We start from the raw sequence: 25,922 nt of genomic DNA, 5'->3' as shown, positions 1-25,922 counted from the left end.
TATGACCAAGATGTGTCCTTCAAAACTTCTCCATTCAAGATATATAGTAATAGAGGCAAGCGCAATAGGTCTAGAATCATATAGGATGGTTTCCTTACAAATGCCTCCCTTCATTCTAATAAGCAAAGAAGTATGGTATCAAAGGACAATCATCAATATCAAGTTCTCATTTTCAATGGTAAAGCTTCATATCATGACACTTAGTCTAAGTCAGAGGGAATTAAAATAGAGAAATTGTTACACATGGAATTAGATGAGATTTATCCCAAATCATTTTTTCTTATTAGATGTCATGGAAAAGATGCAAATCACATTCCCATTTTAAACTTCTTAAGACAACTTTAATTAATTTTTTTAATATTTATGTGGCTCATACTTTTTATGATTTATAATGTGAGTATTTAATATACATTTTTGTTGTTTTTTATATCAATTTTTTATGACCTAAATATTGACCTTTCTACATAATATTGTTGTGATGGCACATATATCTTATTATTTAAAGAACTACAATCATATTGCGCAATTTTATAGAAATCTATGAGGTTATATATAATGATTTTTATTATTAAAAACAATAGAATTGATTCCATTCAATGTTCAATACTATTACAATGTGTGCATAGCATTCATTTATAATTTTAGATATACTTTGGGACCTTAATTGTGATATTGTTTATCATTATAAAGTGATTTAACTTGAACAAGAATAGAAGATACTTCATAAATAAATTATGTGTTCTATTTTAAATAGTGAATGAACTCGTTATAAAGATTTATAATGACTTAGAAATGTATAGTGTGTTATATCAATAAATTTGTCAAGAGCATTTTCATAAGAGGAAGAAATAAGTTCATAATTATATATTCTTTCTAAAAAACTATTTTTCCTATCCTTATTGTATACAAATATGTATATTTTTAAATCAACTAGAGAAAAATTATTAGCTAAATGATGCATAAGTATTTGAACATTTAGAATTGAAAAATCTATTATAAAAATTTGACATGAAATAAGTACCAAAATTCAAGATTATTAATGATTTTGTGATTATTAAGGATTCCACACAAACCTTAGATGTGACATATGGAAATTAGTCTTCACTAGCATTTATTAGGCATGAGACTAATGCAAAATTATTCAATTCCCATCTTACCAAATGGAATTTAACCTTGACTACCATTTGTTAGGGTTTACTACAAATAATAACAAGTAAATTTAATCATATTATGAATATAATTTTACTATTCTTTTTTATCCTATAGATGACTCCCATGTCTTCTCTAAAATTCTTAAAACCCTAATCTATTTGAATTCCTCTCGTTTTAAATCTATTATCTCTTCAAATATTCAAGTATTAATTTATAAACTTTATCATGCACAAGTCATAGTACAGTGAAACAATATAAATTGTGGTTTTATTTTTATATATACAAATATTATTCAAGTGTTATGCATATTGACTAATTTCAAAATAAACACAATTATAATTTTTTTACCTTATATATAAATTATAATATTTTATTTCTAATTAAAACCAAACATATTGAAATCAAATCAAATCAAATTAAAAAATAAATAAAAATTGTGAATTCACAACTCATTAGCTATCTCACCAAGCAAGGGGATGCCAAGCAACATTAGAAATATCTAACCATAAATGAGAAAATCTATATGCACTTACATAAATTACATAATAATATGGAATTCATAATTTAATCTCAAATAGTTATTCTGACATAGGCAAAATTAATACAATCAATCCAAATAAAAAACTTTATAAAATGACAAGGGTAATTGTGAGCCTTCCTATCCCATTTGCTACTGGTGGAGCATCTTTCCATTTAATTTAAGTGTTCCTCACCCTTTGTTTTTCCCCATTATGCCTTTCCTCCTATGTAGGTTTTGTGAAAACGAATTCAACAAGAGCTGCACTGCAGCTATAGTCCCGCCTAATGCAAAAAATTGGCAAAAATGTATCACTGGTTAGCTTGTGCAATTAGTAGAGGCATTCCATTTAATGGACTTGGGCTTGCCTAACACATGCCTGACAATTGACAATGACACTGAAATTGTTGTGCTTTGAGGCTATGGAGTGGTTGTCTTGTACAAGAGAAGCTTCCATTGCCAGACAAAATATAATTACTTGAGCCTGCAAACAACATCCATATTTGCTCACATGCTATAAATATGAGATCAGATCTTTGTCAAAATGAAGACACACATTTAATAGAATATGCAAATTAAATAATGTCAATGTCCACCTCATTTAATTACATGATACCTTTTTTGGTGTACGATCTTGTAACAGAGCCCTACAAGATAGGAAAAACAATTGTACTGGACACCCTGCTAACCCTCTATCGTTTAAAGCTCGTCTACCCTTTGAAACAATTGTTTAGAGTTACAATCAGCGATATTTAATAACATTTGAGATTCACTTTACAATGTGCTAAATACAAAGTACATAATTCAAAACCAAACCTACCTTATTTGAAGGAACATCATTATACACATTTACTGACCTGGCATGGAATTTTGTCAGTTGTACGCCTGTTGGCTTTCAAGAACACTATGAGCACACCTTCAAAACAGGGGAAAAAGCCCCAAATTATTATATAATCAACAATAAAATTTCAATATGTATGAAATTAGAAAATTAAAGTCAAGACATATAAAGGGTCAGATAGTTCGTCGCTGGATCTATAAAGTTAAAATCAAAGAGAATTGAAGTGTTGGCGCAGGCTCCAAGAATAGGGATGGAAGAATGTTGTCCTATTAAGGGCATTCCTTGAAATTGCTTTGCCACGAGAGAAATGGGGATGTTGGTGGATGTGCATTGAAGAATGTAGGAATTTGTGAATTGGAGACAAAAAGAAAATAGTTTGAATAGGGAAACATTCGATCCTCCTGAATGTATAGCCTAGGCAACATGCAAGATCTTGCCATAGCGCAAGTTATAGATCTAATCTAAATATGCACCTCGTAAGCCATGATATCAAAGACAGGATGCTAAAAAATCATCGAAATTACTCAGTCAATTCAGCCACAGTTTGACTGCATTACAGTGAAACGATTCAAAATTGAAATCCAAATATTCCTCCCAAACCATTGTAAAAATGAGTGAGACATCGTCACGATATGTTAATGTTTCTGTGAGAATTTTAAATGAAGGTGAAATAAAAGGGCCAACAATATTCCATTTTTGCATGTGTAGCTTGTTCCTTACATAAGAACAAAAGCAATACATAGAATGAGGAAAACTTTTCCACAAAATGTGTAGTTCTAAATGGATAAAATAGAAAATGAGTAAAAATTATGCATATTAACTAGAATACGAGTGATCAGAGCACAGAATAAACTATTTCTCTGCTAATCTGTAAACAACATTTATTAGGAATTAAATATTTAGCTTGTTCAGTGAAAGGTGATCTATGTAAGGAAATTACAATGATTTACTTGTCAAAACTAACTATTTCCAGAATATAATAAAATGATCAAGTCTGATTGGTTTATAAAATAGTATTTAATATCTCTGACATTAATAGTAGCCTTGTAAGTTTGTAACACATACCTTTGGCCCTTTGATTGTGTCGAAATTCCTACTGCACAGCAAACTGAGAGGACGATGTCAGTTGTTTGTATCATGTTAATAAAGTATCAAAGTTATCAAAAAGTGCAACAAGACTAGAGGAATTGCATATAACATATAAAATTCTATAAGAAAATGACATATGTTATAGGTTACCGGGAAAAGTTTCAATCATGTTATTATAATAGGAGATCTCTTTTTTGAGAGTGGTGAGTACTAGAATCAAATTGAAGGGAGCCATGTACAGTTCACTTGCATAGATGTAATATATAATTTATGATATGACAGAAACATAATACAAAGTAAAATTAGTATTCAAAGGTGTAAGAATAACCTGCCCTATCAAATGAACATTAAAGATCATGGAACCACTACAATGGAAAAATGCATAAAGCTGTAGTAAGAAACCTGTCTTGGAGTCATTTGCTCTGCAAACACAAGCTTTTGAAATAAGCAATCAATGGTCAGGAAATGACAAATCCCTTAATCTTTATGGTAACCATACACTCTTAAGAACATATAATAACAATAAATATTATATAGACAAATATCAAGCTGTAAAACCTAGTTGACCCCAAACCCCTACTTAGCACTATGCAAAAATAATTAGAAATGTAGGCAAAACATATGTATACCTTAAGTGTAAGTGCAACCCTTATTTTGCACTAGGTCTGTGAAACCTTTTCAACAAGTCCATCAATTTGCACCCCATGAGACCACATGTATTTGAGCTTTTCTCTCAAACAATTCGCATGTATTGTTGCCTATAATTGTATACTATGAAGAAGATAATTCTGATTATTCCTGGACAGAAATTCAATACCCTGTTAGACAACTCCCATTTAAGGCTAGGTCATGAGGGGAGATTGGAAATGTAGTCAAGCCCATTTTACACCTGCCATAGCATTTACTTGAGAATTTCAAAAGCTTTTCGTCAAATCTATTGCATGCACATTCTAGCATCCTTAGCAATACATACTACAACAAATCTTAAATTGAAAACTTGTACCAAATATGTTACATGATAACAATAGTCTTTGCTTTATAGGAAAGACTTTCAAGCAAATTCTCTTGGAATGCCATGATTGCAAGAAATGCAGAAAAAGATTTCAAGCAAATGCAATTGGCAAGTGTAAAGCCAAATTCCACAATTGTAAGTGTTGTGGAGTCGAACATACATCAAGATTTGGAGCATTAATGAAAACTGAAAAAGACATACGATGAACTTGTTGGGGCTAGGTGATATTGCAATCCACCAAAACAACCTGTTGTGACGTATTCACACATCGCCCCATTGCAAATGGGGACCCTTACTTTTTGCTTTCTAGGGTTTGTTTTCTTGTCTTTTAGGTTCTTGTCTATTAGTCTTTGTAGTGAAAGTTGCCAGGGTGATCATTAGGATAGCAGGCTCTGCTTAAGGTGAGGTGGGTCAGTAGGTGGTCCAGGTCAGGGTTTCTTTGAAAGCCTTCTCCAGGTCAAGTTTTGCTCTTATTGCTAGGTTATGTCATGTCTAAGTTTGAGGTGGTCAGTGAAGTTTTGTGAGTAAGTATCATCTTTGAAGGTCTGGGATTGGTCAAATTGATAAAAGATGAAGTCCTGGGCATTGATTGATATGAAGCTAACCTATTTATCCTTCGAGGGTGCCTTGGACAAGTCTAGACTTGGAAATTTGATGAAATGGTCAAACTTTGAGCCTCAAGGATGAATTTCGCTCCTAACCCTTCCAAAGGGTCCAGAGCGAAATTCTAGGATAGGTCTTGTCCTTCCAGGGGTACTTGGGCAAAATGGTTAAAATGTCCTTGTAATCCAAAATTTTGAGCTAGGAACTCCTCAAGGTGGTTTGTTAGAGGTAAGAGCAATGTGATTGAGGGAGAACTTTGAACGTTTGAGTGGTGTCTAAGGCAAATTCACTAAATTTGTTCCTGACCCTTCCAAAGGGTCCAGAGCGAATTTCTCTTTCCTGGTCCTAATTTACATAAGAAACCTTGTCCTTATGGTGGTATGAAGAGAGCATTAATGTTTGCAACAAGGAGAAGTGATGAGAAGTGAGGAATTTGGACATGATTGCAAATTTCACTCCTGACCCTTCCAAAGGGTCCAGAGCGAAATCCTCCTTATTGCTTATTTCTTGATTAAGGACATCAAATAATGGACTTGAATGGCAAGGAGAGGATTCAAGAAGACAAGTTTAAAGCATGATGAGTGGAAAAGGTCAAGAAACTTGAGCTAATCATGAATTTCGCTCCTGACCCTTCCAAAGCGAATTCCTCCATAAGACATTCTACCTTGACCCCAAACTAGGAACTAACTCATTCCAAGGGATTAGTGAAGGCAAAACACTTGTTTGGATAAGGAAATGTGGGAAATGAAGTTAGGATTTGAGACCAAAGATGAATTTCACTCTTGACCCTTCCAAAGGGTCCAGAGTGAAATTCTTGTAGGAACCTATTTCTTCACAAAATCTTGAAGTAAATGTCAATTTGAGGAGCAAATTGACTTGATAATGATAGGAAAAGGCGTGAGAAGTTATATCCAAGGCAAGGAAGGGAGAAAAGAAGTGTAAAATGAGCTCAAGGAAGAATTTCGCTCCTGACCCTTCCAAAGGGTCCAGAGCGAAATTCCCATAACCTCTATGTTCCTCCTTGTTATGGCCAAGTTTTTGACTTCCAAGGCATGGTTGGAAAGATTTTGATGTGTTCTTGGCTTTGAAAGGTGGATTGTGGTAATGAAGTGGTGAAAATCAACTCAAAATAGGAATTTCACTCCTAACCCTTCCAAAGGGTCCAGAGCAAAATCCTCAACTTGACCCTCTATTTTGCCTAAGACATTGAAAGGACCTTGTTTTGAGCTAAGTGAGTGGCAAATTCACTTGATTGTGGTGAGAAGAGGTGAGTTTGATCAAGTTTGAAGGTGGATTGAATGGAAGAAGTGTGAAATTAACCTAGAATAAGAATTTCGCTCTTGACCCTTCCAAAGGGTCTAGAGCGAAATTCTCCATAAATACTATTTTCTTCCTTGTTTAGGCCAACATCCTTGTTCCTTGGACATAGTGGGGGCAGATTGATATGTTCTTGCCTTAGGAAGTGATTGTAAGTGAAGGAGATGAAGGATTTTGTCCAAGACATGAATTTTGCTCCTGACCCTTCCAAAGGGTCCAGAGCGAAATTCTAAATAGCACCTGTCCCTGGCCATGGTTTTGAGCGAATTTCTCCTTTCAGGCCTTCTTGGGGCTCAAACAAGTGTTGCCTTCATGAGAGAGGGATCCAAAGGTGAGAGTCAAGGTAAAACGAAGTAGAAAGGATAGAGCTGAGTGAGGGAAAACAAGCAAATCATGAATTTCGCTCCTGACCCTTCCAAAGGGTCCAGAGCGAAATTCTTGAAAACACCTAATTTGCTCATGATGGAGGCCAAAATATGTATTCCTAGGCATTGGTGGAGCAAAGATTAATGTATACTTACCTTGAGAGGCAATTTGGAGCAAGGAAGGAATGGAATTGTGTCTTAATCATGAATTTCACTCCTGACCCTTCCAAAGGGTCCAGAGCGAAATCTTTTGAAATCCCTATTTTTCACCTTGTTTGAGCTGGGCAAAGGGCTAGTTGTGAGATCATGAGTGGAGGAGGTTTGAAGGTTAAGTCCAAGATTGTGAAATATTGAAAATGGGGTCTAATTGAGCTAAAACTCAAATTTCGCTCCTGACCCTTCCAAAGGGTCTAGAGCGAAATTCTCATAGGGCTTGTCCCTAGAGAGGATCCTAAGCGAATTCTATTTTGATGACTTCTTGTTAATGATTTAAGGTAAGAAATGCTATGTTGGGATAAATATATCATGTATACTTAATCATCTTTTGGTTTGTTTTGCAGATGGAAGAGGATCAGGCCAGGACAAGGACGACCTATTCCAGTCCCATCATCATCAAGGACATTCCAAATGCATAAAGGAGGACTCAAGGTGTTTTGAACCGTTGGAAGACTATAAGTGCTCGAGGAGTTGCAAGCTATCTCCAAAACCTTCATTTCGCCACACAAAGGAACCACATGATGGCAGAGAAGAATGACCTTACCAACACTTCAAGGCGAGGTATGCTACCAGAGAAAGAAAAACTTGATAGTAAGGAAGCCTCATCAAGCACATAGAGAATCAAGGAGTGCATCATTCATCGCATCAAGGACGAAGGAGGATCAACCAAGGTCAGTTCAAGGGTACAGTGAAGAAGCAGATAGTTTCATAAGAGTTAATCAAAGATAAGCTTTTCATCAAATATCAAGAGATACAAGCAAGTACCTAACAAGGTGGCGTCCCAGTCACCGTTCCTCCAATTGGACAGGTCCACCTCAGCATGTCCAGATTCAGTGTACCTAACTCAACAGTGATGGCACAAACTTCAGTGTACCTACCCCTGCTTCCTATTGGTCCACACTCATTGAATGTAATTTTCTCATTGGCTAAGGAGTTTGTTATAACAAACCCTAATTAGGGTTTTCTATCTTGTAATCCTAGCCATTGATTGTAAATCAATCAGAGCCATTGAAATGTAAAGAGCTCTCTATATAAAGCTTTGGCTCTTCATTTGTAAAGGATAATAGTTAGTTAATAGTGGTTTGAACAACCAATAGTCAATAAGTTGATAGTCAATAGAATAGAAGTTAGAGTAAATTAGGAGGAGATGGCAAGAAATTGTTGCTTTGATTGTAAATGAACTCCATTTTCATTGAAGTTATGGTGAAATGTGTCGTTACTTTGCAATACGCATGGTCTCTTGTTGAATCTTCATTTTAAATGGTGGTTAATTATATTGAATGAAGTTATTGAATGCACTCGCGTGAAATCCGCCTAGTCCAAACCACTAGCCTCTTGTTGATTGTAAGTGCGCCCTGCGTGGTCAACTGGCATAGAATGAGCTTAAATTCAAGTCGTTACACCTCTATTGTTCATGCATTAACTTGAATGGTGTTCAGTGTCTGATAGTGTACGATTTGAACATATTCGAAGCATTCCTTAGAAGATCGCACTGAGGTGGTGTTGGATTGTTCAACCTGATGGTGAGACCCAACCCAGTAGGACTCCACCTAGTCGTTCATCCATCTTCTTGCATTCTAGGTCTTAGATTAGATTCTCCATACCTTGCACCTTTTGATATTTCTTTATCTTCCAGCCAGTAGATAGGATTCACGTTCCGGCAAATCAGACGCTCAGGCATTCGAATTAAGTCCCCTTGTGATTCTAGCATAATCACATCACACCATAAGAGCTTATCCACACGTAGAGACCCTATATATAAGAACCTTTGAGTCTTCTCGATTGATCCTTAGGCGAAATCTTCAGCATTCGGGGAAACTTTATTCAAGAGAGGATAAGATACCTTGGTATTTTATTTTGTGTTCGCATGTGCATGAAAAACACATCAACACAACCCCAGATGAAACCACAATTAATAGTTTGATTGAATTTCTTTACAAGGCAGATAGAGGAAATGATGCATGGAAAATATTTGACAAAATGCAGCAGATGTGTTTATCACCTACAGCTGTAACATATAACATTCTGGTGGATGAGGTTGGCAAAGATGGCAATGTCAAGGAAGCCATTGAGTTATTTGACAAAATGAAGGCAAACAAGTGCCCTCCAAATGTTATCACTTACAATTCAATCCTGAACAGTCTCCTAAAAAATGTTGAGGTGGATTTGACTTGCAAAATGTTGCAAGGAATGGAAGAAGATGGGTGCAAACTGGATGATTTTACATGCAATATAGTTGTTGATGGTTTGGTAAGGCAGATAGAGTAAACCATGCTTGTTAACAAATGAAGAATAAGTTGTCTCCAGGGCTAAGCAGTTTGCGCAGTCTCCTACAAATATGCATTAAAACATAGTAACAAAGTAACCCACATACAGCAAAAACGAAAAAAAAAAGCAATTTTTCCTAGAGGTTGCCTTGATTTGGGTTAGTGCAGACACACAAAAAGAAAACAAAACAGATTATCAATAAGAAATTTGCAAGGCAGCCATGGCCTGGGCAATGAAATTTGCCTTCGAATCCTTTGCTTGCCAAGCAAGTTGCTATGGAAAGAGGAAAGTGTCTGCTTCTTGAAATCACCTACCAAAAAAGAATAGGGTGAAACGAAAGGTAAAGCACGTGAATTGTTTTAAGAATGCCCTGGTATTCATGAATGCAAAATGTGGAAGCAAAGACAAGGCACGTGAAGTGTATTGCAAAATGCCACATTCCTCTGACTCCTAAAGTTTTCCCTGCTCATTGCTTATTGGCCAGGAGATTTTTTTTCCAAATTTTAATCAAAAAATCAGAAACCCCTGGAAAAAAGAAAACATTAGTGAATAACTCCTAAAGTTTTCCCTGCTCATTGCTCATTGGCCAGGAGATTTTTTTAACTCCTGGCAAAATTACGAAGGCTCAATCAGAATAAAGAAAAAATGAGGAGAGAAATCATTTTATAAAGAAATCACCATATCCCATAGGACAAAAATGATGGCACGGTTTCTGAAGCATGGATTATTTGCAATGGAAACATTAGTCTCCACCTTAAGGGCAGGGTGCGAAAATAATTAGAAATGTAGGAAAAACAGATGTATACCTTATTCTATGCAACACCTATTTTGCACAAGGTCTCTGAAGCCTTTTCAACAAGTCCATTGATTAATTTGATTTGCACCCCATAAGAGCACATATATTTGAGTCATGTTGCCAAACAATTCACATGCACTGTTGCCTATAATCTATACCACGGAGAAGATAATTCTGATTATTCCTGGACAGAACTTCAATACCCTGTTAGACAAGTCCCATTTAAGGGTAGGTCATGAGGGAAGATGGGAAAGGTAGTCGAGTCCATTTTACACCTACCATTTGCATTTACTTAAGAATTTCAAAAGCTTTTCATCAAATCTTTGCATGCATATTCTGGCATCTGTAGCAATACATGCTGCACAAACTCTTAAATTAAAAACTTATACCAAATATGTTATGTGAAAACAATAGTCTCTACTTTATAGGAAAGACTTTCAAGCAAATTCTCTTGGAATGACATGATTGCAAGAAATGCAGAAAACGCTTTCAAGCAAATGCAACTGGCAGGTCTAAAGCTAAATTCCACAATTGTAAGTGTTGTGGAGTCAAACATACATCAAGATTTGGAGCATTAATGAAAACTGAAAAGACATATGATTAAGAAATTTGAATCAGTAACTGCTAGCTCTGAAGCGGCAAGAAACAACTATGTGCGGAACACTAATGAAAGGAAACATAAAAATAGAATACGACCCAAATGATAGATACTTAGATAAAGGAAGAAGAATATGATATTTGAACATTCCTATATAGTACATGATACAGTTGGAGAGAAATAATCCCACAGATTATGATCAACATGTGCTAAGCCAAATATTTGATCTGAAATAAAAATAAAAATCAGTTCAGATGCATGACATACCAATTCCAGCTGTAGTGACAAACTCAATGCACTATGTAAGTGGTGACAACACAATCATGAACAAGCAGCCTTTGTGACTACAACTCTTGCAGTCATTTTATCAAACAATTGACAGAACTATAGCCTGTTCCAAAGCATTGTTTTGGCATAGATTGAGACTGTTTAAAAAAGCATCTGTCCAACTTGCATTTAATAGTGTATGCAGAATGGCCAATTTCTTTGAATGCGGAAGCAAGTTCCTCATCATTATTGTATTCGCTAGAACTGAACCAAATCTGGAAATGTACAAAATGCAAGTAAAATAGCTTGGGTATTTAGCCTTGATCTAGCACCGTCAAGTGCAGCTACAACACTAAGGCCAAGAACATTTTATAATAGAACATTTACCAGTCAGAACTTACTTGCAATCCCCAGGAAATCCATTGATAGCCTTTGGCTTTCCTTGCAACTTCCGTGCGGACAAAGATACCTAAGTTTCATTGACAAAGTAATAATTTTGAGATTATTTTAAACGAGTACACATTTTCAAAACATACATCTAAAAACAGTAGTGTTCAACCCACTCTTGAGCAAATTCATAGATCTAATTTATGGAACCAAACCTTTGGACTGGCCCACGCATATTCAATGCACAATAATTCTAACACTTGTCCCTACTCAAAAAAAGAAACTTGTATCCTTAACTAGGTTTTCAGATTAATAAATGAAAGCACCCAAATTTTATCCTTAACCAGATTTTCAGATAAGAAAATGGACCCCACCCAAATTTTGCATTCACATTCTCACAAAATTGAGAAGTTTGTAAAGAAAACACAATTTTCTAACCATGTCAGTTAAAGTGTAATACTGATCAAGAATTCATCTGACTGTAATTACTCAGTTACAAGGTAATATTCAAAATTTCATTATGCAAGAATTTCCCATATCACTGCAAGAAAATAAGAACATGGAACGGCAACAATGAACCATATCGTACAAAAGCTCAACTAAGAGAAAGGGATAAATAAGAGCTCAAGCAAACAAAGACACTCCCAAGGAACCATACATTTAAATTTTTAATAGATGAGTTATTAATGGAGACATATATAAATTAATTGATAAGTACTGCATGCCATGTTGGCCTTAAGGGAAGCTGGATATTCATCTCATTTTAACATAATTACAACAATCCAAATGTTGGATTAAACAAGCCTACATATTTAAATAAAGGAATAGAACCCAAGTTGAGAAAGCCTCGCCAGTACCACCTTGTGATATCCTAAACCTCAATGGTACAGTCTTATAGCCAGGAAAAAATTTCCACCTAGGTTTTGCTAACTGAGAAAATTTTCTCAAATTTTGCAAAACATTTATTGGGTAGTCAAACGGTCTGGAACAATTATTGCTAAGCAACTGAGGTTCAAACCCTATATGCTGCCAAAGATCATTTATTGAAATTTTAAAATCCTTGCATATCAAAAGAGAAGTACATTTCATGATGCTACTAATCCTCCGTAAAGCTTAATAAATTATAATCCTATACAGCATACCTACAGCTTCTACCAAACTACAAATTTAAGCCTTTCTTCCATTGAAGATCTATGTATGATAAACCAGAGACCATGGAAAGCGACTTACCTTAAGATTCTGCACAAATTATTCCATGAAGTCAACAATGTTGATGAGGAAAAATGAGTAGAGTTTGCGAGAAACGTATTAAATAACCATAACAAACCATAATTTCAATTTCAATCTTTCCCAAATCTACCCACTGTTGGCAATTGACACTCATTGGATTCATTTTGTTGTCATTGATGACAACAAGATCTGATGGAAGTCACAAACCGGCACTAGGAAGCATATACCGGTAGATACCGGCTTTGAAGCATTCAAGGCTACACCGGCACCGGCATCAATACTTCATTGCAGGCCAACATCAAGGAGGATTTACTTAATTAATCATTTTGTAATTATTGTCAAGACCGACATTGAATATCTTTTGTAAATGTATTGTAAGCCAACATAAGGCATATTATTTGTAATAGGTATATAGGTTAGTTTGCTAGGTTATTTTTATGATGATGATGATAATGATGAAACATATGAAATGTGTGGATATAGAGGTTACTGGGTTCGCCCCTGGGACGCCCTGGTACGGGTCCGGGTTCGACCGGGTCCGTGGTACAGGTTCGGTTCGACCTGGGTTCGACCGGGTCCGTGGTACGGGTCGGGTTCGACCTGGGTTCGACCGGGTCCGTGGTACGGGTCGGGTTCGACCTGGGTTCGACCAGGGTTCGAAAAACCCAGGGTAGGTTCGACCCTGGTCGAACCCAGTCGAACCCAGTCGAACCCGGGTGGACCCAGTCGAACTCGGGCGGCCCATAAAGTCAAAAAACAAAGCAAATTTTTTTTTTTTTCAATTCCGCCTTGTAAAAAGTGAAAGGTATAACCTAAAAACCACTTCTAAAACATTTTATTGACTCATTTCACCTCATTTGTGTTGCAAACAAAATTTTTATGAGAGCAGGTTGAAGAAAGGGTGAACAAAATTTGGCTTCCAAGATCAAAGAGGAGGAGTTGAAGACTGATTTTAGAAGCTTCAACAAGTGTTGCAGCATCATTTCCATACATTTTCAAGCTTCCATTGGCTGCAAGAGGTAGGTTTTTAAACATTTTTTTCCAACTATTTTTGTTTCACAAATTGTCAAACATGAAACTTGAATTTTTTTTCATTATTTAGTTTTTGTTTTTGAATATGTTTATTTTATTTCTTGCCATAGGAACTAGAATGGCATCTACATCTTCCTCCATTGGCAATGAACAAATAATTGCAAAACAAAGAAATGATCCAAATTCTCCCTTATGGAAATATGTGGACATTATAAAACAACTTCCGAGAGGTGGGGGATTCCGTTGGAAATGCCATGGATGTGATATTGAACGTAATAGTTCATATTATCAGGTGGTAGGCCATTTGTGTGGAATAAAAGGAAGAGGCATCAAAAAATGCTCTGGAAAAAATGGTAAACCTATACCAGATGAGACAGTGATGAAATATATTAGGGAGCATGAAGCGGCAAAAGAGAGGGAAGCCCGTAGATTGAACCAAACCGCATCAAAGAAAACAAAGGGAATGCAAGGCCCTTCTAATCCCAATATTGTAGTAGAAGACCACCCCTTCTTTGCCACAAATGAACCTCAAAGTGAACCACCCTTGACACGTAAAAGAACAAAGGGGCCTTTAGAAACCGCATTCCAAAATGAGAGTAGAGACAATACTGATCAAGATATAGTAAGGTGCATTTATGCAAATGGGTTGTCATTCAATGTTGTTCGCTCCCCATATTGGAAGCAAATGATAAAAAGTGTTAATGAGGCACCAAGAGGGTATAAGAGCCCCGGTTATGAGAAGGTACGTGGAACATTATTGGAGAAAGAGGTGAAGAGGGTTGAAGATGCATTGAAACCCATAAGGGATTCATTGGTTGAGACAGGTGTAACAATTGTTTCAGATGGGTGGAAAGATGCTAAAAACCATCCCTTGATCAATGTCATAGCGGTGTCCCCTAAAGGAGCAATGTTTTTGAGAGCTGTGGATTGTGAGGGCCAAATAAAAGATGGCCAATTTATTGCAGAAATTCTCATCTCTGCCATTGAGTCTGTGGGACCCCGCAATGTTGTCCAAGTCATAACGGACAATGCAAAAAATTGTAGAGCTGCTGGTTTGTTGGTTGAGCAACGCTATGATCACATCTTTTGGACATCTTGTGCCGTACATTCACTCAATCTTATGCTACAAAGGATTGGGCAAAAAATAAAATGGATCAGAGATGTGTATGCAGAGGCTGAGGACATCCAGATGTTCATCACAAACCACCACATGTCTCAAGGGATTTTTAGAACCTATTCGAATTTGGAGCTATTGAAGGTAAGTGAAATAGTAATTTAATTTTACATTTTCTGATTTTTTTGAATTTTCAATGTTAATAATATCATTGTGTAAGCTATATTGTGTATTCTTCTTTAAAGTTTGGCTTTATTTTTTAATCATTTGGCATTAATTTGTGTTATAGGTTGCTGAGACCCGTTTTGCATCAAACACAATCGTCTTAAGACGACTTGTGAAAGTTAGAGTGGCACTATGCAATATGGTGATCAACACCAATTGGACTATATGGAAGCAAAGTAGCACTGAGAGGGCATAAAAAATTAGGGATAGAATATTGAATGAGAAATGGTGGGATCTTGTTACATATCTCCTAAGTATCACTGAGCCCATCATGAGCATGATTCGCTATACAGACATGGATAGGCCTTGCATAGGTGAGATTTATGATGGCATTGATTCAATGCTTGAAAAAATAAAGGTCACTATAAATGAAAAAGAGAATGATCCTCAGGAGAAATTCTTCAAAGAACTGGAAGTAATTATTGTAGAGAGGTGGAATAAGATGATCACTCCTTTGCACCTTCTTGCCTATGCCTTGACACCTAAGTACTATAGCAATCAGTTTCTTGATAAACCAGGAAGGATTCCACCATGGAGAGATCTAGAAGTATCTGATGGGTACAAGGCAGCATTTCTTAGACTATATCCCGATGATGATTTGCGAGATATTGTTACAAGTGAGTTCATAGAATTCGCAAATGGGAATAGTCTAAGTGTTGATGCACTTTGTCATAGATCCAAGAAAGATGCTCATAGCTGGTGCTACTTCCATGGCACATGCTTCCAACACCTACAACCCCTCGCTATAAAAGTTTTATCACAAGTAAGTTTAATTAATTAAAATTTTTAATTTACAAGTTTTAGTTTATTTATAGTTTACTTTGTCTTTCATAGGTTGCTAGTAATTTTATTTTTATTAATGTATAACTTTAATTGTTTACTTTGTCTTCATAGGTTGCTAGTTCATCTGCTTTAGAAAGAAATTGGAGCACATACTCTTTCATCCACTCAGTAAAGCGCAATAAGCTGCTATCAAAAAGAGCGGAGAATTTAGCATATGTGCATTCCAACCTATGTCTTCTTTCACACAAACAACATGACTACACACAAGGGGAAACAAAGATGTGGGATATAGAGCCAGAGCATATTGATTTGGATGCTCCTGATTCTCAGCTTCTTGCATTGACACTTGATGACTCGGAAATTGAGCCAACTTATAGTGCAAGTACAAGTGGCATTGGCTCATGTAATGTCAATGTCAATGAGGAGGAGGAAGAGGAGGATGAAGAATTAGATGATCCATTTGATGATTAAACTTTAAGTTTATATTGTTGCAAGTTGAAACAATGATACTTGAATATTTTGTCATTTTGATATTAAACTTGATGTATATGATGCTATTATCAATTATGGTATGATCATGATTCTATGATTACAAGTTTATGTTTATTTTGTTGTTTATATGATGCTATGTGACATGCATATTTTAATTCATGCTTATAGGCTTCACAAATATCAATATATATATATATATATATATATATATATATATATATATATATATATATATATATATATATATATAAATTTACATGTTTTTGTACTAACGAACCCAAACCCCTTTTCAAAATTTTGCCGTATTGGCGTACCGGGTTCTTTGAACCCGAACCCGAACCCGAACCCAAACCCGAACCCGAACCGGCAACCTAGGAGAATATAGCAGAACTGTATAATGCAAAATATATGCATGAAGATCATTTTGTATGCGAATGTTATAGCATGCAATGATCTATAGATAGCTTGGAAAGCATTCTTGGAGGAGAAGTGATACCGGTAGCAGTTAAGGGTTTATGAACCAGTACAGAGCAGAGACAGAACCGGAACTCTATTTGGCATAGCAGATGCATTCTTGAGTTCATTTTCAGTAATTTACTTTAGCAGAAAGTTTGTAGTCAGTGAGGCTCTTTAGTGATGAGCAGTATGCTCTAGGCAGTGTGCCTTCCTGCAAGTGCGGACTCCTATTATATGTAATATCTTTTCATATGGCCAATGAACTGATATTGTGGGTCACAAATCCCACCATGGTTTTTCCTCATTGAGGTTTTCCACGTATAACTTCTATGTGTTATGGTGTTCATTTTTGTGAATGGTTTATTTACTTCTTTTTATATGTTTATTTGTTTACCGGTTTCATGGTGAAAAAGGATAAAAACTGTTAATACCGACAGAACATTGATTCAATCCCCTCTCTCAGTGTTCTTGGATCCCAACACCCACTTGAATTGTTTGGCTCTGTTTTTGCAATAAATAGACTAGACATGAGAGGATTCAGATGGCAAATGAAGTTGATAAATGAGGGCTCTGTTTCAGTGGGTAGAATGACTGGATGAATATGAGTTGTGACTAATGCCCAAGGCATGGGAGAAGCATTTTCCACAGGATCCTGACAGGATGGTCAGATAAATAATGTTTATCCTCATGGAGATCTGCAACTTGGTTAACTACTGCACGAAAAAAATCAGAAACTTTTCAATTAAACTCTTGTTGTACAGTTGAGAATAAGGCTAAACTAAAATTTATTTGATGCTTGCATAACCAGATTGCTAAACTTGATAATGCACAGGGAATAATGGGGCGCTAGCAGAGCCACAACCCCCTGTCCTCTGAGGTGAGGCTCCAATGAGGAGGCATGGAGCTCCATGGACTGTTGTCATGCGTTTGAGAGAACACTTCCCCCTTAACCTGCACCATGACAGGAAGGAGAAATCAAAATAAAATAAAACATAGTAGAGGCAGTTTCTTACCCCGCTGCTAGTATTCTAGGAAATAAAATAAGAGAAATGTAGGTTCATAAAACCATGCACTGTGATTTCTCTACAACCTACAATAATCTAGAAAATAAAAACATGTAGCATGCATTTAAGAATTGAAAAATATACATTAGATAAATATTTTTTTCTATTGTATGCCTGAAATCGGGAGAAGAGAAATGCAATAAACAATTGTGCACATGTTTAACCAGTCCTGCAACATGCATTGGAAGAAACCTGTTCTTGTTCCAATACCTGGCTGGAGAAATTTTAGGCAAAGGGAGAGGTGACGAGGCAGTGGATGGTATTGGGGTAAACAGCTATACCCAATGATTTGGGGTAACCGGTTAAACTACCTTAAGTGCAGCACAACAACTGCTTCAGTTAAACATGTATGCGAAATGTGGAAGCACAACAAGGCATGTGAAATGTTTTTAAGAGTGCCACCTCCCTGCATGTGTTAGGCATGCATGCAAACTGTGGAAGCAAAGACTAGGCACATGAAGTGTATCGCAAAATGACACATTTCCCAGGAACTAAACAGTTCAAAGCTTGATTTTTCCAATTTTTAATCAAAATATTAGAAAAACCCTGGCAAAAATATGCAGGACCAATCAGAAGAAAGCAAAAATGAGGGGAGAAAAATAGTTTAATGCAAATATCACCCCCGGCCATAGGATAAAAATGCTAGCACTGTTTCCAAAGCAGAAATTAATTGCAAAATAGCAACATAAAAACATTACTCTCCGCCTAAAGACGGGGACTAATAAAATATTTACTTTATCATAAAACAGGTCCCTGACAGACACCCAACAGAGTATACAACAGTGATCTGGATTGCACTCTATTCATCTAATTTTATGAAGCCGACAGCATGGTCTACATTGTGAAATACTCCAAACAATTCAGTTTTTTTATTTTTCTAGAAACTAAAAATATAATTTACAGACACAAAAGTGTATATAACAGTGATCTGGATTGCACTCTATGCATCTAATTTTATGAAGTCAACAACATAACTTCTGCAAACAATTTCAATTTTTTTTTCTTTTCTAGAAACTGAATATAAAACTTTGTCAAGTATAACAAGGTGGACATTATTATAGTACAAGCCTATTTTTCAGATTGCTTCATTGGCATCACCAATAATCTCTGCAAGAACATTGTCCGCATTTAAAATGATGGAAACGATTTGCATCTCTCACAACAATTTCTCTTGCAACAATATTGGAGATAAATTTTATTGCAGTGTGGCAATCAACACATACTCGAAGGTTCTTAATAACTCTAATAGTTGTTCTAGGGGACATGTTTAACAAACCAAATGCAATTGCCAATTTTTCGCTATGGTGGCAGAGAAACAATTCTTTTTCCTCCTCTTCCACATCATTAAGTAAATATCTTGAATCTGGAAAATATCCCGCTGCCTTCATCTCCCCAGCCAATTTCTGCAACTTTGCATAGATCTCTTGTGTCTGTGGATGTGATCTATCTCCTGCACAAAAAACATGTATCATTTTATCGCCTTCAATCCAACTACATCCAGGGGTTTTTTTAATTCCACTATCTTTCATCAATCTCCTTACCATTTGAACCTCACCCCATCTTCCCACTTCTGCATAGATGTTTGAGAGAAGAACATAAGTCACAGCGTTTTTAGGATCCAAATCAAAAAGGAGTGTTGCTGTAAATACTCCTAAGCCTATATTCATATGCGTTCTACAGGCACTCAGAAAACACATCCACACAACCACCACAGGTTTAACTGGCATCTTAATGATAAAGTTTAGGGTTTCCTCAAGATAGGCAGCACGGGCAAGAAGGTCAACCATGCACACATAATGATCAATTGTAGGTGTAATGCAAAAAGGGTTACTCATGTGATTGAAGTATGTATAGCCCTCATCCACCAAACCTGCATGGCTGCATGCATATAGAACACAAGCAAAGCTTAAAACGTCAGGATATGTGCCAAAGTGGTTCATTGATTCAAAGGTTTTGAGAGCATCCTTACAAAATCCATTTTGTGCATATCCTGAAATCATTGCATTCCATGAGATGACATTTCTTTGAGGCATTCTATCAAACAGTTCACGTGCCTTGTCTATGCTTCCACATTTTGCATACATGTCCACCAGAGCATTGCCAACCATAGTATCTGACAAAAATCCCCCAACCGTTATGCTTTGATGGATGTCCATACCCTGTTCCAAAGCTCCCATTTTGGCACAGGAAGGGAGGATGCTGACAAACGTTGTGGAATTTGGCTTTACCCCTGCCGATTGCATTTGCTTGAAAGTTTCTAAAGCCTTTTCATCAAATCCATTTTGTCCATATCCTGCAATCATTGTACTCCATGAAATGACATCTCTTTGAGGCATTCTGTCAAACAGTTATCGTGCTTTGTCTATGCTTCCACATTTGGCATACGTGTCCACCAGAGCATTTCCAACTATAATATCTGACAAAATTCCCCCTTCCATTATGCTTTGATGGATGTCCATACCCTGTTCCAAAGCTCCCAATTTGGCACAAACAGGGAGAATGCTGACAAAAGTTGTGGAATTTGGCTTTACACCTGCAAATTGCATTTGCTTGAATGTTTCTAAAGCCTTCTCAACAAATCCATTTTGTGCATATCCTGCAATCATTGCATTCCATGAAATGACATCTCTTTCAGACATTCTGTCAAACAGTTGACGTGCCTTGTCTATGCTTCCAGATTTTGCATACATATCTACCAAAGAATTTCCAACAATAATATCTGACAAAAATCCTCCTTCCGTTATGCTATGGTGGATGTCCATGCCCTGTTTCGAAGCTCGCATTTTGGCACAGGCAGATAGGACGTTGGCATAGGTTGTGGAGTCTGGTTTTACACCTGCCAGTAGCATTTGCTTGAAAGATTCTAAAGCCTCTTCAACAAATTCATTTTGCACATATCCTGAAATCATTGCAGTCCATGAGACCACATCTCTTTGAGGCATCTTGTCAAACAATTCACGTGCCTTGTCCATGCTTCTACATTTTGCATGTGTCTACCAGAGCAGTTGCAACTACAACATCTGACAAAATTTCTCTATCCTTCATGCTTTGATGGATGTCCATAACCTGTTCCAAAGCTGCCATTTTGGCACAGGCAGGGAGGATGCTGCAAATGGTTGTAGAATTTGGCTTTACACCTGCCAATTGCATTTGTTTGAAAGTTTCTAGAGCCTTCTCAACTAATCCATTTTGTGTGTATCCTGCAATCATTGCAGTCCATGAGACCAGATTTCTCTGAGGCATTCTATCAAACAGTTCCACTGCCTTGTCTATGCGTCCACATTTTGCATACATGTCAACCAGGGCAGTTGCAACTACAACGTCTGACAAAATTTCTCTATCCTTTACGCTTTGATGGATGTCCATACCCTGTTCCAAAGCTCCCATTTTGGCACAGACAGGGAGGATGCTAGCAAAGGTTGTGGAGTTTGGCTCTACACCTGCCAATTTTATTTGCTTGAAAGTTTCTAAGGCTTTATCAACAAATCCATTTTGTATGTATCCTGCAATCATCGCATTCCATGAAATAACATCTCTTTGAGGCATTTTGTCAAACAATTCACGTGCCTTGTCTATGCTTCCACATTTTGCATACATGTCAATCAGAGCATTTCCAACTGTAATATCTGACGAAATTCCCGCTTCCATTATGCTTCTATGGATGCCTATACCCTGTTCCAAAGCTCCTAGTTTGGCACAAGCTGGGAGTACACTGGCAAATGTGAACTTATCGGGTTGGAAACCTATTTCTTGCATTTGGTGAAACAGAGTGACTGCCTCTTGAGGATACCCATGCCTTCTGTACGCTGCGATAATCGTATTCCACGAGACACTGTCTCGTTCTTTGAAGAAATCAAACACTTTTCGTGCGTCCTCCAAACTTCCGCACTGGACATACACGTAAATAAGCTTATTATGCAAACGTTTGCGTGTAGCGAAGGCGAATCGCCTGTGAGTGATGAAAGAGTGGAATTTTCTCCCTTGTGAAAGTGTTTTCTTGAGAATGCAGGTCTGCAATAAATGAAGATATGTAGAGCAGTATTCAGGGGGGTTGTGTGTAGTAAGCAGAATGTGAAGCGCCTCCATCAACATATGCTGTAAGATTGAGACGAATGGTGGATGGCAATGGCATTTTATGATTGTAATTGAAGCGTACAAAATGTGGAGTGTTATTCAATCTACAGAAGGATGATCGTTTCAAGTATTCTCAAAACTACTGGTGTAATTCATAAAGCATGCCAAATATAGTGCAGTACAAAATGTCTCTAAGTCCTCTCAAATTATTGGAAGCCAGAAACCTGCTGCTCATCTTGAAATTGAAAATGGTCCTATTTTGATTGGCAACACCACGGTCCCTTTAGAAGAACGCTCTTCCTCATCATAAGTTTTGATAGTTATTTTCTTTTTGGGATCCACTGCATTTTCTGAATATCCTAAAGTCTTTATTAAACTTAATGCATAAATATTCAAGCCAGCTCCATCATCTACGAGTACGCGTTTGACATGGGTTGTATGAATGGTGACTTCGATATGTAGGGGAGCATTATGAGGGTGTTGTAAGAATGCGTCATCATTTTCAGAAAAAGATAAACAATGAGGGGCTCTGAGATGTCCCACCATGTTTTGGAATTGATCTACATCCAAGTCTTTTGAGACTGTTGTTTCTGTTAGAGCTCTCTCCAATATTTCTTTATGCATAGGTGAAACTTTTAAGAGCTCCAAAATTGATATTTGGGCAGGTATCTTTTGTAATTGTTCCACTAAGTTGTATTTTTCTCGAAGTGGATGTTGATTAATTTGTTGTACCCGGAAATGTAACCTTTGTTTTGCTTGTAGTAATGGTGTTGATCGGTTCTGAAGGTGTTTTGTCTTTGACAATGATGACATTTACCACATCATCATATGTGTTAGTATAGTTTACCTTGGATTTGCCCTTGTCATCCTTTGTTTTGGATTGTTCACCTTTTTAATAATTTGGGAGTGGAGTCTTGAATGCTAGATGTGATTCATTCGTTTTATGATCATCCAATGTGATAGCTCCATTATCGATTAAGTCTTGAATAAGGTGCTTTAATCTTTGATAATCATTAGTTTGATGTCCTTTGTTTCGATGATAGTTGCAAAAATGGTTGTCATTCCACCAACTTGGTTTGATTTGAGGCTCATAATTTCTTGCTTCTGGTAAGATAATCAATTTATTTGCAAGAAGAGTCTTTAAAGTCAACTCCAATGGTTCCCCAAGATTTGTGAATTTCAAGCGGGGATTGGAGAAGAAAGACTGGGGTTTATTGTTCTCTTGATTGTTTTTGTTTGGCGCTTGACTTGATAAGTTAAAGATTGGTTGTTGTTTGGCACCATTGTTATCATCAGTTCCTCCATTGGTAACGTTTCTATTCTTTGACTAGAATTTAGGTTTGTCATTGTTATTGCTACCATTGTTGTTGTTGTTGTGATTGTTGTTATAGGAATTGTTGTAGAGTTTTAACTCTCCCTTCTTTACCATTGCATCTTCTATCTTTAAACCATTTTCAATCATTTTTGTGAAACTGTGAGGACATTGTAGTTTGAGTCTATAACTCATTTCACTGGTAAGATTATCAATGAATATGTCCATTTTCTCTTGATCTAGTACATCTCTTGGATACCTATTAAACAATCGTCTCCATCGCTGTAGAAAAACCATGAAAGGTTCACCATTATTTTGTTTGATATTGCATAGGTCTAGCATTGTTATTTCATTTCTTATGTTGTAAGAGTATTGTGAGATGAATCTATTCACAAGTTCTTCAAAAGATTTAATCTCAAATGGCAATCTTGAGAACCATTCCATTGATTGCCCGCTTAAACTTCTAGAAAACAGATGCATCAAGTAAGTTTCATTGTGTGCAAACTCCATACTCATAGTGTAAAATTCCCTGATATGATCTTGATGATCAAATTTCCCATCATATTTATTGTATTTCAGGATTTCACAATGTTGTGGGAATGGTATCATGTTTAAATTCTTGTCAAAAGGATATGGACAGATGTCCTCCAATGAATATTTCTTGGAGCTCATTCCATTATGCATATCCTATATTTGTTGTTGCAAAGTTTGCATTTGTTGAGTGAGAGTTAATACAACACGGGTTCTCCTTGCATCCTCATAAGTTCTTCTATCACTTCACTCCCTTCTTGTTTCATCTTGGTTCCTTGTATCATCGTGGTCTCTTCTTGTTCTATCTCCTCTTGTTTCTTCTCTATCTCTTCTTGTTTCTTCATGGTTTATTTGATTCAAGTCATCATCATTGTGATCATTATTGTTTTGATTATGACTTGTTTCCGCATCTTGTTTCAAACTTTCCATGTTAAAATCTTGTGGCAATTTTGCTTCTGAATTTGCCAACATTAGGATATACTTATGTTTTTTATTTTTCCAAGAGTTTTTCCATTAGTTTGTCAAATCTGAAATCTTGTTCAAGGTCTCTAATGGTACTATTGATTGTTTCTTCATCAACATCTGTGTATCCAAATGGTTGAAACATTGAATTTTCTTCTTCCATTTGTTTTTGTTGTCTTCTCAATTGCTCGTGTTGAGCTCTAGTCCAGACTGGCATATGATTGATTTGAAACTTTCCAAAATTTGATTTTCTAGATGCAACTCAATAGGTGATCACTGGTTTCGGAAGATAAGCTAAATTAATTTTACCACCCCTATTAATGCGTTGAGATAAGGCGTCTCTTTGTTGAAAAACACATGCTTGTAAGGTTTCTTCGTCAAACTTTGTTTCGTAACCACGTAGATGGTTACGAAAATGGTGTAGGAATGTTCTATGTTCTAACAAAAGTTTGCGGTTGATGTATAAGAATCTCCTCTTCTTCAAGATAGCCTTCCAACTTGGAATCTTTTCTTGAGGTGATATCGAAAATTTATATAAGCATATAATGATTTTCAAGTTGTTTGATTCGAAAGTGAGTGCAATTTTGATTTTGATATAACCTAGGTCCAAATAGGAACGATATATCCAAGATGATGAACAAAGGTTGATATGATCTTGTTTCGTGAGGATTTGATGTGTCCTAATGATGATGACGATTCTGCACTTGAGATGGTTGAAACAATAACTTGTTGAATGTTTATGCTTATGAAAACCTTTGGAAATGACCTATTTGATTGATAAACCTGATTGTTTGACTAGTTTGAAAATCTATGCCAGTTGAAAACAAATTTCCTTGAAAAAGGGTATCTGAAACTGATGTTGAAATTTTGCTATGATATGGGGAAAGGATCATTGTTACAGATGTGCTACCCTATTGAATAAAAGTGATCTTCCGTGCAATAAATGTGTTGTTTTGTTGAGTGAAAGTGTTGCTCTATAGTTATAAAAGTGTGAACCTATGTCATGTCCCCATCTTTTTTATGCAATCCCACATTGCATTTGTTGAATAAAGACACTTAAAAATTTCTAAGTGTCAAAAGTTAATAAGGGAAAAAGTAGCTTTTATAAAGTTACTTTATAAGCCTAAGTTTCTTTTTTTAATAAAGGCTTATGTTTTAATAAAGTGGCCCCTTTAATGTCAACGCCACCCTTTTGCTCAAATCACTTAAATGAGATGGCATGGTGGGACCCTTGTCTTACTTTAAAAGCCTTTAAGCCTTTAAGCTACGTACACCCAAAAGATGCCAAGGAAGATGCTTTTTTAGTTGGATAGTCCATTTAGGGTTACACCACTCCTTGGAAAAGGTTATTAGACTTCTTTGGAGGAGGGAATTGGCATTATGTTATTATTTTATTTTTTGATTTTCTCAGCTCTGCATTAGCAGTAGAAATTGCAGGTGTTTGGAGGACGTAAACCCTCAGATTTGCATTGGTAGTGGAGGTGTACCCACTAATTTGCGCATGTGGGACAAGGATGTGCCTTGTCTAGACCCAATGGGGATCAATTTACCAACAAAACCAGCCCAGCAATCACCATTAGGTATGATATATCAATTCTGAGCAGTTTGTCTTGAAATTGCAGCAAGTGTGGGTTTCATAATTGCAGTCGTACCATTCCAAGCAGTGTTGTACCATTCTAGAAGGTTGTGCATCAATTTAAAATTAAATGGAGGGTTCTA

General features: G+C 36.4%; 1 protein-coding gene across 6 annotated transcripts; it reads right to left on the bottom strand.

Moving 5' to 3' along the window:
• Window positions 1–1,745: 1,745 nt before the first annotated feature.
• LOC131047997 (pentatricopeptide repeat-containing protein At4g02750-like) lies at window positions 1,746–22,234 on the bottom strand. 6 transcript variants are annotated; one of them, XR_009359158.1, is made up of 3 exons: window positions 19,366–22,234; window positions 19,101–19,274; window positions 1,746–11,510 (listed from the first exon to the last, which is right to left on the bottom strand). XR_009359158.1 is itself a non-coding variant. In XM_057981819.2 (3 exons), exons 1-3 carry the CDS (start codon window positions 20,158–20,160, stop codon window positions 4,392–4,394), a joined length of 1,134 nt encoding a protein of 377 aa, XP_057837802.1. In that variant the 5' UTR covers window positions 20,161–22,234; the 3' UTR covers window positions 1,746–4,391. The 6 variants fall into 5 exon arrangements, 4 of the variants coding, with proteins under 4 accessions (XP_057837802.1, XP_057837801.1, XP_057837800.1 ...); XM_057981819.2 differs by having other exon boundaries at window positions 1,746–4,397; window positions 11,443–11,510; window positions 19,101–22,234; XM_057981818.2 differs by having other exon boundaries at window positions 1,746–3,618; window positions 11,443–11,510; window positions 19,101–22,234.
• Between the last annotated feature and the right edge of the window lie 3,688 nt (window positions 22,235–25,922).

This window comes from Cryptomeria japonica, chromosome 10 (genome assembly GCF_030272615.1).
Source record: "Cryptomeria japonica chromosome 10, Sugi_1.0, whole genome shotgun sequence".
Taxonomy (NCBI): Eukaryota; Viridiplantae; Streptophyta; class Pinopsida; order Cupressales; family Cupressaceae; genus Cryptomeria; species Cryptomeria japonica.
The sequence above is the reverse complement of the archived record's forward strand: the minus strand, read 5'-3'. Positions and strand labels throughout refer to the sequence as shown.

What these genes read in the sequence shown, in the direction of transcription:
- LOC131047997 (XM_057981817.2), bottom strand. Translation starts at nt 20,160, where the DNA reads ATGCCTCAAAGAGATGTCATTTCATGGAGTACAATGATTGCAGGATAT. An exon ending in AAAATTGGCAATTGCATTTG is followed by an intron (nt 11,511 to 19,100) that starts GTTTGTTAAACA and finishes AATGAAACTTAG; the next exon opens with GTATCTTTGTCCGCACGGAA.